The sequence below is a fragment of the Solea solea genome, chromosome 7, assembly GCF_958295425.1.
Source record: "Solea solea chromosome 7, fSolSol10.1, whole genome shotgun sequence".
Lineage (NCBI taxonomy): Eukaryota > Metazoa > Chordata > Actinopteri > Pleuronectiformes > Soleidae > Solea > Solea solea.
Window position 1 is genome coordinate 23,060,814 of NC_081140.1, and position 13,597 is coordinate 23,074,410.

The following is a 13,597-nucleotide window of genomic DNA, read 5'->3' on the forward strand; positions in this document are numbered from 1 at the left end:
CAATTGCAGTTTGCGGTGTCTGTTTTTAAACATGCCGTGACTGCATTCTAACATGTCCGACATGCCTGTGTTTATTTTCTCATATCAGAGCACAGATTCCAGCGTCATGGGTGGATTTTAACTTTTGAGACAATAACACATTGGCGGCGTAAATGTCTTTTCTCTGCAGTGGTAGGTGGAGATCGGTGGGACGCGGTGAGTCCCCTGCGTGGATTTTTAAAGGGTTTATTTCCACTCGGGAAATTCCGTATGCACCCATACTGTGTTTATTCCATTCAGCTTCCTCCTCTGCAAGAGCAAGGGATGCGGGATGAAAACATTTCATCCGTCCATTGATTGCTTCCCCCTTCCATTGTGTTTTCACCGAGGTGTTTGCCTGGAAATCTCATGCAGAGAAACCGCAGACTTTATAGCAACCTGGTTTTCCATAAACCACAATGAACTGCACATTAGTGCCAGTCTATGGAATCTGCATTTCATTTAAGCAGCAAGGAGGCTGTGCACACTTGTGTAACTGTTCAACTTGCAGTGTTTCCCAGAATGGCCCCGCATTCTGATTGTTTTTCCACATGTTCCGTCCATATGCGACGCAGAATAAAAGGTTTAAGCCTCAGTTTTCTTTGAAAATCAGCTGAGGTTTTACTCCAAGTCTGATGGATAAACAGCATGTGAACATGCGAGCAGGAACAGGGAACTCCAGTGTAATGTCATCCATCAACCGTATTCTGACTCGGCAACAGTGAAAACATGTGGATCGTGGATGTTGTTGGCAGTGTGCAGATGTTCAATATTTCTCTAGCCTGTAACTCAAACAGAGTCAGAGTTTATGTTGTGTTATTTATCACTCATTCAACAAATCTTTGATAATTAATTTGCAGTTTGGAAACACAACAACACTGACAGCATGGTTTACTTCAGGGTTGTCGGGTTTCTATCTTGTACCGACACGCATGTGTTAGGTGATCTTAAGTCATTATGAAGGATTCTAATCTGATGCTTATTGTGAAATTAATAGATTTATTGTGTTGCTTAGGCACATTAAGTCATCTCCCAACCCAGGGAGTCTTGGAAAATAAATGATGTGATGATTCTCATTATCTAATGAGTGTCTTTCCCACTATAATACGCAGATCCACATACAATGACGCACAAACTCTTGAACTTTAATCCAAAGTAGATTCCATTGGACTACTGTCATTCCATTACACTACTGCCACCTTCACACTATCATTGCATTGCTGTACATTCTCTGTATAAACTATATATATATATATATATATACTGTATATCATTTGCACAAAGCAAGCCGATCCACTTTTCTATGTTGATAAGAGCATTAAAATGAGAAAAAAACAATGGGACAAAAAGAAATCAAGGGAAATTTTGAAGAGATAAAAATATGCAATTTTTGCGAGTTAACTATGACATTACTGCGATTAATCGCGATTAAATATTGTAATCGTTTGACAGCACTACTTTTAATGTACCACCCTGTACATATTGTAACATATGCTATTTATTTCTGCTTGGATGCAAACTGCATTGTGTTGCCTGTACTTGTGACATGTGCAATGACAATAAAGTTGAATCTAATCTAATTGACTGGATCATGTTTTGGCAGGCTGGGGCTCAGGAGATACATCGGGTCATTTTTTTGAAGGGTCAGAGGGTCACTGGTTCAATTCTTGCCTCCTCTAGTCTGCATCATGACACTGAACCCCAAAGTGCTGCATGATCAGTGTGCGTGTGAATGGATGAAAAACACAACTATTGTTGTCTATAATGAAAAAATCTCAATACAAATACACATAATCATCATGTCACCTTAAACTAACCATCAGGAAAACCATTAACCACTTTTCAAATGTGCCCTTCTCTACTATTTGGATTCAGTTTGCTGAAATGGTTGTTTTCTTTCTTTTCTCTTCGTGTTCTCAAAGACTTTGCACACTGCTCGTAAATCTGCACTGATAACAAGCCTCTCAGCGCTGAAACGATAATGTAAAAGTCTAAGTTTATAAATGGGTTGAAGTGAGGCTTCCTGCAGTACATCTTCATTAATTTGTGAGATTACATTCAGCCGATGAATCGCGTCAGAATACAGTATATGCTGCTTTTCATTGCTTCTGCTGCCTCCACAGCCTTTCTGACATGTTGTGTTGGTTCTATTTTAGTTTCCTTAAATTGGAGAGGAGAAATCCATTAAGCTTAATGTATGCACTCATTATGAGAACAGACTTCTCCGAACACTTACTTTAGAAGACAGGTCTTACCATGTTGGACAACTTGTTGTTTACTTGTGTCTCTGCTCTAATCCGGCCAGGACTGCCGAGATGGTTATCACTATGATGGTCATCTCTTGAGTGTGTTTTATTTTCCTCCTCCTCCAAAGTACTTAGTCTGTTTTGGGTTATTTTCTTGGATTAGTCAATCCAAGATTTACCACTTGATTTAAATGTTGACGTCTTAGACACATCGAGCATTAGAGTTTTTCATGGTTTAAAAAAAATAAATAAATGCCCAAACTCTCCCCAGACTCTGGAATAAGCTTTCCCCCTGACCTGGGCCTTTTTAAATCCAAACTTAAAACATATTTATTGAGAATGGCTTTTAATACCAGTACTGTGTGACAGTTTTTATTCTTTTAATTATTTTAGTTCACTTTTTATGCATGTGTGTTTTTAATTGATTGGTATTTTCATGCTTTGATTTATGTTTCATGAATTTGTTTTTTAACGTCTGCTTTTTTTATGCTACTTGTCCGTGATGCTTTTATTTTGTAAAGCACCTGCGGGTTGTTGTAAAGGGCTATACAAATAAAGTACATTACATTATATTAAACCCATGCAGAACCAAAGAAAGGATTGGGGTAATCATCCATTCCCACAGAAACAAATCTTTAGAAACAACAGGAATTTCATCCGTTTGTGACAAATAAGAAGTCATCACATTGTCATAGGAAAGCTGATACTGTTCTTGAATTAGTTTTGTTGATGAATCACGGAGAGGTGATGAGCAGGAGGTTTTCCAGACATGTGGTCAATTGGTGTTGACAAGAAAAATATCAAAGGATAAAACAAACAAAACAATATATATAAACATAAGCATAAATATATCCTCAGAGAAAGAGGGAGAACTATACAACTGCAAATGTCACGCAAGGAACTGGCTCTCACCAAGTGAATTTATAATCCAGCCAGTGTACATAAAGTAATCAATGGTCTTCTCTATTGTGAGAATGCAAACAATCTATTATTCAGTACCACAGTGGGTAACTGAATGTTTGGGCGTGTCCAGTGTTTGCAGTGACATTGCTGAGGCAGGAGAAGACGTCCTGGAATTGGGAATGGGATTTTTTCAGACTTACTAGGCCTAGTGTTGATAAATCGAAAACCTGCTCTTGAACATATCCAGAGTGACTGGGTCTGTTACTCTGTCAGCTTTTAACCAGGCAGAGAGTATTACAGCTGTGACCTCATGGCGCCTGGCAGAGGGAGACAGGTCATTTTGCTTACACGGTGAAGAAGGTGGCAGAGGGAAGATGAGACGGAAGACGAGGCTACAGATCTGTACGTAAACGCTAGCGGCTCCTCATATTCAGACGACCCAATAAATTATCATTCAACACATTGAGGAGTTTGGCGGGGGCATGAGAAGGGGCTTGAGAGTGCCCGCTGAAGCAGACTGGAGGCTCCATCACCACCTCTGCTTGGCCAGCTCTTTTTTATGGAGCCACAGCTCGTTTACAGATGAACGGCGATGCATGACAAAGAAGAGTTGGTGTACACTTTACCTGAAAGCAGAAAAACACAGGAGACAATCCACTGCATGTACTGCTGAAATATCTCATGTGTATGTTTTTGTAATTAACGTGTCAGCATGAACACACTAATGGGCAGAATGGAAAGTTTGTAGCTTTTAAAACAAGCTATTACATCTTGACAGCAGCTACCAGCTTCCTGAAGTTAATAAATGAGCGCAATTCACTTCCCGGAGCGATGTTGCGGTTTATTCCCCCATTAGGAGGCAGTGGTCCACCCATTCCAATCATTCTTTAATTAGAACTGTTGTTATGTAGGCTGTCACAGGAGGTAATACCTCATGACAGCATCAGCATCAGCTTGGCAGCCTGCAATCTCATACTCAATGACAGGTGCTTTGGTGCGGCGTGTCGTCACGTCAGCTACCCCACCAGACTCAGCGGTGCACCAGATGCCTCCTGCTGATGCGTACGTGGTCACAGAGAGATCTGCAGCGCTCCATGTCAGCACCGGTCGTCTGCTTGAGCACGGCGACGTGGACTTACTTAAAAAAAAGAAAAAAAAAAGAAAAAAAAAAAAAACTAATATGATGAAAGAAAATAATATATATATAAATATAATAATATTTTTCTGTGGGCTCAGATGTTTGTTGTGGGGGCCCCAGCAGGTCCAGGACAGTTAGCTTCATAATCGGCTTGGTTTCATCTTAATAAACACATCCCATGTGTTAACAATTTGTGTTTAATGAAGTGCTGCTCTCTGCGGAGTGATGTAAACCAGCGATCACACAGCACCACAATCCTTCTGCCCCTGCCGCCTCCAGCTCCCGTCTCCGCGTTGACACATCAGGTCTGAGAGGTGGTGGAGAAACAGACATAAATGTGAATCTAGGTGAAATACTATGCAGACCTCCCTAGAGGCTAAACTGCAGCGGGGAAAAAAAAGAAGCAGGATGACATTGGGAGCCTCTGCTCCCAGAGGAGACAGCTCTGGAAACATTGAACTTTAACGAGATTACCAACACCAGTAGGGGTGAGAGACGGTACAGCATGTGCCGCCTAGAGTTGGCAGCTTGAAATACAGATTTATGAAGTCCATTAAATTACATTTCTTTCTCTTTATTGGGGCCTACAGCATTTACCCAATGTGGAAAAAGGGTATAAAAAGTCTCTTCCAGGTAAATTAGTAACAGCCTGGGCATTCACTTCCACATAATGTAGCTGTAGAACTCATAAATAGAGAGATAAAGGAAACCAGACACCTTGACTGTTTCACAGCGCTGGTCCACTGGCAACTTGTACAAACTGAGGTGGAAAACCAGCCACTGCAGTATTGGAACAGGTGGCCGTCTCAGACATGGCATTGGTGGTGTAGAGCTGGCGTCGGTTTGTCGCCAGACTCTCAATCTGTCCACTTGAAAACTCACCAGTAATGCTGGAGAGTACTGTGGCCCCTGTGGAGGAGATAGCAATTACAATTTCTGATGGGAGAGAGGAAGAGAGCCAAGAGCTGCATCCATTCTTGGAATACAATCAGACTTATGACTGGACCATTTTTATAAAGCGGCCACTACACAAATATCACCTTAATATCATCGCCTTATAGTCTCTATAAAAACTACATTCCTAGTGTCTTTTTTTGTCACACTGCCACGGGCAACTGTACATTTAAAGACATCATTAGGCTGTGAATTGCCTTCCTTAGTCTGCCAGTATTTGATAAACCATGCCAGGCCTCAGCAGGTACAGTACATGGCAGTGATCCCCTGCAAACAAAGAAGAAAAAAAGGAAAATAAAGCCTGTTTCCATTTAAATCCTGCATTGCTGCACTCTGTGACAGATTGGATTTGGAGTGGGTAAAGTCTGCCTCCAGCTGGAGATAGCTCACCCTTTGGCCTCTCACCTGAACTCCTCCTGTTCTGGTATGTGTGACTAACATCTTCTATGGGAGACCGGTAACCTAAGAGCCCACATGTTTTGGCTATTGAGCTCAGCTGACACTTTTCCATGTGTGGGTTTGCTGAATCGTTGCACGCAGTTCACGTTGGTCAAGAAGGAGCCTCGGTTTAAGTTAGCCGGTCACTTTTGCACCATTAACACTTCAGATACCTGGCCACGAACCCCTGCTGACCTTCAACCTGTGGAATAAATAAGAAATAATCACGTTCAGATTCTCTGTGTCCCCCTGAAGCCAGTGAGATCTCTGCCTGAGTGCACGTCTGTGTACTCTGCATCAAACAAAGCAACCTGCCGGGTAGAAGTTGCACGCAGCCAGCAGTGCCATCTTGATAGATTGTCAAGGATATCTGATTCTCCGTGGGCTTCCAGCTGACGTGAAAGCAATGCCACAAAGCCGATCAAAGCCAAGGGAGCACTGTGTGCAGACCTGTGACTGTACTTTGTGTTCGGATGCACTGCGGAGTGGAGGGAAAACAACAATAGCTCATATTCGGTGTAGTTCAGTGAACACCAGGGGAGTATATATGTGTTAGGAATGAAGGTTGTGGCCACCTCAGACACAGCCAAAGCTGCAAACAGCCAAGGTCACAAGTCTGTCAGCTCAAATGTGCCACAGATGTGGACTGACAGCACACAGAGCCAGTGCATGGAGGGGTGCTTTACACTTATTGAAAATCAATAGCAATCTTTCAGTGGCAGCTACAAGACATATTTGAACAGCAGCCTTTACTCAGTGGCGCTGGGTCACATTTTCATGCAGGTTTACTTCTAGTGGAAAATCAAAGGAGGTCAAATGGTTAATGGATTTTATTCTCCACATGTATTCTTCAGGGTTTGTGACGGTCTGGATTTTGGTGACACCTTAATGGAAGGAGGTCATGTTTTGCTCTCATTGTTGACTTTAGTGTAATTAGGATGATGTTCAACAGCTAAGGTGCATAAGATATGGTAATAATTTACTTGATAATTCACTGCAGTGGCAGTCTCCATGGCTCTTCCAAGGCTTCCCCTGACTATTCATTGAATTTAAAAGGGGGTAATCTATCATAAAAGTTGTGTTTTAATGCATTAAGCAGTTATAAAGTTTTACACCATAATGTGCATTAACTTCAGAGACTGATTTTTTTCCCTTTCTGCTAATAGCACAGAGTTGGTTCTGGCACTGATGTTGACTGTTAAAGCAGCAGCAGCAGCAGCAGAGAACCACTGCATACAGTAATTCAGCGCCTGTGATTATTACTGTTGGCAATCCACTGTTTATTCTACAACAAGGACAAAGCCCTCCTTATGTAGTACTGTAGTACTGCCTATTGTGTTCAGTGCTGGGGGGGGGGGGATTTCCAAAAGATTACTTTCACAGGACAAAGTCATGGGCCTCAGAGCTGCTTAAGACAGGAGCGTTTATTAAAGCAACTCAAGGCAACAGTTTATAACCTTTGAATTTTACTTAAATCAAGTGAGAGAGAACCAGACTTCTGCAACTCCTGTAACTCCATGATGAGACTTTAATCAATCACAGAAAGGTTTAGAGCGAGAGAGACAGAGAGAGAGAATGTCCCATTGGTGAATGGTCACTATTCCAGACCTGGCAAAAAACTGTCAATGCTGTAAATCAACCTAAAATATGTAGAGAAAAAAATAAAACAGAGTAAAAACAGTTAAAGGCATGGGTCATCTTTTGCACATGGAAGTATGCGTCCGTCCTCATCTGTTAGGAGGGGCTCAGGGCAGAGAACACAGGAAATGTCTTATCATTTTCATTGTTATCAGTTTAAACAGTCTAGGGTCACTATGGGTGAGTGTTGTTAACACAGGGAGTCTGTGGAGCAGCGGCTATGTTTTACATAGGCTTCTCTTTTTTCAAAATGGCCATAAATCGTATAATGACTGTATTAAATATGCCTCCGCTAAATGCCAGGACTCCTCAGTATGAAGCCGCACACCAGACAGCCCTGTAAACACTTCACCATAAAAGCCTTTGTTGCAAAAACAAACATCTCAGTGACTTAGCAGATACAGAGATCGAAACCGTGGTGAAAACGAATGTTCTGTTGCCGTGAACTGCGTGAGGCTTCCAGTAAAAACAGGTGAGAGCGCTAGCCTCAAAATGAGCACCCAGCTCAGTCATGGGAGACTCACCCAGTCACTGTGTAACGTACAGTAGAAGGGCTTGGCGTCCGTACAGTGATATAAGTGGTCCCAGCTCAGCATTACGGCGCTCAGTGTGAGTAATGAACGCAGGACGACTAATCATTTTGTTTAACTGCCCGCAACGCTCAACACCGCTATTCACACGTGGGGCTGTTAATGTTTTGCCAAAACGGCACATTTCCTAAAAAAAAATCTGATCTCCAGATACTGATAATTCTGCAGTCCTAAGAATCCGAAAAAGCACTGAGGTGACAGGCTAAGTCCTGTGTGCTGAGTGCCTTGGGCTCCACAACAGGGAAATTGCATTCTCATCCAGTCCGCTGTGTGTTAGTGTTACACAACATTCATAGCATTTGCATTATGGCCATGAAATTCAGCCCACTGGCTAGCGCCGTGTGGTGCGATGAGTCCTATAGCTTATCTGTGGCCACGCCACATGCTGCAAGATCACATTCACGGCCCATCACAGCAACTCTGAAGCCTTTTCTTTTTTCTTTGGAAATCGAAAATGCATGAAGAATGCAAAAAAAAGACATGTAAAGTGGGTACAAGAAAAGCTATTTTGCTCGCGTTGGGTGTGCAGATTTGACATAACTTTTAAGTGCCAGGAGAAAGGAAGATTACAGTAGCAACGACCACCGTAGCGTGACATAACACTCTGATGGACATGATGTGTAATCACTGGCTTTCAGGCGGCAAGCGGTTTGGGAACAAGGTGGGCCAACACGCATGCTATTGTGTGGCCGTATGTGAAGTAGTCCTCTGTGTCCGTCTTTATGGGCAGTGAATCAAGCAAGCAGGCCGGGGCTGTTGAGAAGAGCCCCCTTGGGAGCGAGGCCTTGTTCTGTCACTGCTGAGGGGACGGCCAGATAATAATGGAGACATCATGAGGGCAGGAGATAGCCTTTCCTTTTCAAAGTGGAAGATGGCAAGAATTTGCCATGCCCCATCACAACAGGCTCACATCCACTGATTGGTCCCTTGCCTGTCATGAAAAGGACAGCTTTTAGAGCTCTTGTCGAGGGAGACGGACGCCGGTGCTTCGTCCCTCCACAGCAACTAATGATATCTACATTATGCGTGTGAAAATAGTTTCAGCAGTAACTGGCATCAGTCGTGACACAAAGAAATAGGTTCTCAAGGGACCTTCAGCAATTTAGCTCTATATCTACCTCACAGCAGATGAACACAATTTTGATTTAATACAGCAGAGGTTGATAGCCTTTTTCCCCTGAAAGGCCATTTCAATTGTTTCAGTTTCCTTTGTAGTCTGTCTTAAATTATTGAACACATATATCACACAGAAACGGCTTGTTGTGTTGTATTTGTTATGTCTGTTGTTTCATCTCAGGAAAAAAAAAACAAAAAACAAGCTTTTTTCCTCAGTATCAATAATCCAGTCCGTGATGTTTTGTTTTTTGTTTTTTTTGTGTGACAAAAATGACGCTCACTTCTCCTTCACCAGTTCTCCTGCTGAATGATCCTTATCCAAAAGCAAATGTCCTTGGAACCTTAGATAATGGCCTTTTTCATCAACGCTACTGCCTCCCTGAAGGTTGTTGAGGCTGGCAGGGGTGTTTCAATTACAGGTTAGGAACTAAGCTTATGACACTGGGCCAAGTCAGAGGATTTCTAACCATGGGGTCATTGCAGTCTATTATACACAGCCAATGAAAAATGAAAGAGGAGTTTCATAAAATTCCATTGCTGTGGACTCATGGAATCAGATTTCAGGGCCCTTTTCTGTGCCTTCTCTCCCATAGACTGGCTTCTCTTTTATTCCAACAAACAAATAATCATCTGTTAATTTTGATCTATCACACTTTCCAAACTGGAGTTTGTTTTTCTTTTCTAAACATTCACCATTATGCTCGTCAGCCGTGATTCTTAAGACTTGTTAGTTGACCTTGGGAATTGACCGGATGTTCCCTTCACCTGTAACACTAAATGATTCATTGTTGATGCGAGGTGTAAAGTCCTAAATCCATATTCGTTATGGACAAATAGTCACAAAATATGTCCAGTTTCTTGTGTCTGGAGCTAGAACAACGGGTCCATTTATATTTCCGTCCACAACTATTTCTTGCCCTGTAACATACAGACACTTGGTCAGAACCTTGGAATCACTTAGTTCAATGTTTTAACATACGGGATAGTCCAGTGTGCAACATGTGTTTTGAATGACTGACTTTCCACTTGAGTCGCCCGGGGTGCACGGCGGGTGCACAAAGCACACGACTGCAACACTTGAAGACAGGGTTCAAATCCAGACTTGTCTGTATTAAATTTAAGAAACACATGTTAAAGCCACAAAAGTACTCTTATTGATGTTAGGGGAAGAATTTTGTTATTATAATATTTGGCGGAAAATTCAGAAAAAAAAACCCAAAACAAACAGTTATGGGTTATGTCTTCAGATATTCAAGTCAGTGGGGGACGGGCACCAAAACCTGGTTCCAACATGGCACCTGTTCCTAAACGATTAGGACACACCTGACCAAAATGACAACACCATTGTTGGTACCTGGCATATTTCCATGTGTGCTGAACAGTTATTCAATATCAGTGATATTCGTGATGTACTTTTTGTTTTTCCTATTACAGTCTGTGTACTGTTTAAATTACGGCGAGTTATTTAGCACAGGAAATGAAACAACATCCAAATATTTTGCAACCCAGGTCATCAGACATTCCCTGTGATGGTGGACACAGATCGGCTTTAATCATTACTTGTAAACATTGGATTTCAGATAATGCAGTGCCGGTTTTAAAAGAGTAAAACGTGCGTGTTGATTTGAAGATTTGCACTGGAATCCCAAGGCTTTTAAAATGAACAACCTTGGCTTTATCAGCAGAGGGGGTGACTGGAGTGTTGAACACAGAGTAGAGAGAGTAACATTAAAAATCTGCAATGTTTGCTCTGCAAGACCTTTGTGTTGTGTTTTCCTTCACAAATCAGTTACATAGACATTTTTTTATAAATACATTTTTTTTTCTTTGGGAGCCAACACCTTATTTCTCTCTGTAATGTCGGACATATATTTTGCATTTTTTACCCCATTGTGGCAAGGACTGTAAATATAATAGCTCTGTCATGCTCTTGAGAGTGCATTTGGGTTCATTGTCAAAGTCGAGCCAATTTAGGCGTCTTTTGAACAGATGATGGAGTACACATTAGAAATGCAGCAGCAGCTGCTGAGTGACCGCAACAGTGTGGTATTCATGCAGTGCCAAAGCAGAAAGGACAATGGTCTCATCCTGAAATGTATGTCTGGAAATAACGTTTTTTGACAGAAAGCCTCGAGGATGGCAAACGTAGTGTCAAAAATGTTCTCTTTTTTTTTGGTTTTTCTTTTCTGGCTTTAATTCTGAAACATTTTCAGCCACATGGTTGAGTTTGCCCAGAATCCTGGTGATTTATTGTTCGCATTGTCTATGGAGGGTGTCATTGAGATGTGACATTAGTGAACTTGCTTTGTCTTTCTTTGGTGTTCAAGCCAGCAACATCGATTACATAATGAGCACCTATCGTGACAGTGTTGTGTCTCCTCTCATCTGCAGAGAAGCCGATGGCTCAGGGTCCCCCAGGTGGTGTTATAGGGATCCTCGGAGGGGTCGTCGCCATCGGACTCATCATCGGAGTGGCTGCCACTGTCTTCATGGTCCATCGGCGGCAGCAGAAGACCCGCACAGAGACGGATAATGACCTGTGAGTACCGTGCCTCTGCCAGACAGCGTTGCAGTGAGCTGGACAGGTGGTAAGATTAACCATGAACTCTTGTCAAGCCATGAGGTGGAAACATTTTGGAAAGGACAAAGCACATTTTAAGGGAGCGTGGGGGGATTGATGAGGTGGTGAGAGACAGAAAAAACCACTGCAATGATGTTGGTACCTTCTTCTCATTCCTGAGAGCCAACAATCTTCTTTCACTTTATGAGAAATAATGTAATTGTGCCGAAACTTGAAAACCCATAGCAAGCATATCTTTGTGGCAAATAGAACAATATATTATCATTAAAGCTGCAACTATTAAGAGGTTACTTCATTATAATGAGAGTTGTGGTGGAGCCCATTTCCCATTAAAACACGAAACACTAAAATTCTAATCAGGACTGATTGCAAGACCATGTGCTGCAGTCTGTTCTTGGGAAAGCATCCCCACTGGTGGGTTATTACAATATCGCCAGGAAGTTAAGGAGATTTTCCTGGAGATTGTTGAGCTTGCAGCAAGGTCCAAATGTCTTAAAATGATTCTGTTGGAATTACACTGATCAATCTTTATTGGAAACAGAAGAACTAGTGAAACAAAACTTGACGATTGGGTTTTGGAAACAACCAAATCACAAATCTGAGGCAATAAATCCCAAATATGAATATTGATTGTCCTCATTCTGATAAAGTCTCTGTACTGGAAAAGCAATATATGTTGGTCCTTTTAAACTGATCAATGTACTGTTCATAATGGGAAATAAGAAAATAGACTTCTTTCCCAGATTTAGGGACCCACTCTTTGGCCAACCTGGTAATTCTTTTCAGTATGCAAACCAGGGGCCACGACACCTTTGAACATAACCAGCTGTTGCCTGCACACATAGGGAGAAACAGAAGTAGCAGAGGATGGAGCTGAGAGAACAACAAGCCACAGAGCTGTGGAAATCAAAACAAAAAAAAAAAACATGTAGGAAGGTGATATAAATCTCTTGGCACCTGTTTTGGAATAACAGTAAAAAAAAAAATCTCCTTTCAGCAATGAAGGTAACAAGCAGTCAAGTTGAATCTCATGAATTGTCTTTGTCTGAAACACCTGGCCATGGCAGGGAGTTCAATAGTTGCCAGGGTTTCCATTATGCTCCTGGGTATTTACTGCATATACAAGAAGCAAACAGAGACCCATGGGAATGATGCTCCTTGTGTGCACGGGTTGGATTTCATCCACCCTGGGAATCTTACCAAAACAGACGAGATTGGGGGTGTGCAGGGTCTGGCTGAGGGTGCACATGAGCCTATAATCAACTCACATGATGAGATTATAATGCACATTTCAGTGGTTGCCCCTCCAGAATTTTGTAATTGATTTGATATTCAAAGCAGCGATGCAAACATCAAGCATCAGCGAATTCACTCCGCCAGCTATTTTGGCCAAAGTGACTGCCCGTGCTGCACATCCCTGTACTCTGTCATGGCGGCAGGTCCAACGCTAAGCCCTCAAACCACACCGCCGCTGCCTCTCAGGAATGCTTTTCAAGACAAATGAAGCACAAAGACTCTTAGCTCTTCCATTGCTTTCTGTCTCTTTCTCCCTCCCTGCTAATCTATCTTTCTCTCTCACTCTGATGCCAAAGTAACTGCTCTCTGTTTCCCACTCCCCTCTCTCAGCATTGCTGTTGCTGCTGTTGCTGATAGTTGTGTGACACAGGCTCCAGAGAAGCCAGAGTCCCCCACAAGGAAAGTAGAGGCACCTGACCCCAGTCTATCCCCCGCTGAACCCTGTCCTCCTGGATCCTCTGTTCGGTTGCCTGCATGTAACGGTGGCCTGCAAGTGACATACTTGAGCACGCCGCTGTGAGCACTGAAAGCGGCAAACGTTGACCAAAATGCTAATTTCCCTCGAAACTCACACTGGACTTGATGTAGTAGAACATCAAATCTGTGGAAAAATCCATTTTAATTTCATATCATACTACAAAGTGATCATTTGAAGTCAAATTCAACATATTTGTGTCAT

General features: G+C 42.3%; 1 protein-coding gene across 4 annotated transcripts in view; it reads left to right on the forward strand.

The window, feature by feature from the left end:
- Positions 1–13,597, forward strand: part of nectin1b (nectin cell adhesion molecule 1b) — a 144,491-nt gene that overhangs the window by 103,416 nt on the left and 27,478 nt on the right. For 3 of the 4 annotated variants that reach the window (XM_058633301.1, XM_058633304.1, XM_058633303.1), the window contains exon 6: positions 11,433–11,580. In XM_058633301.1, the coding sequence (XP_058489284.1) occupies positions 11,433–11,580 (148 nt within the window). Of the gene's footprint in view, positions 1–11,432; positions 11,581–13,248; positions 13,572–13,597 lie in introns of those variants that run through there. The other variant, XM_058633305.1, reaches the window with a different exon arrangement.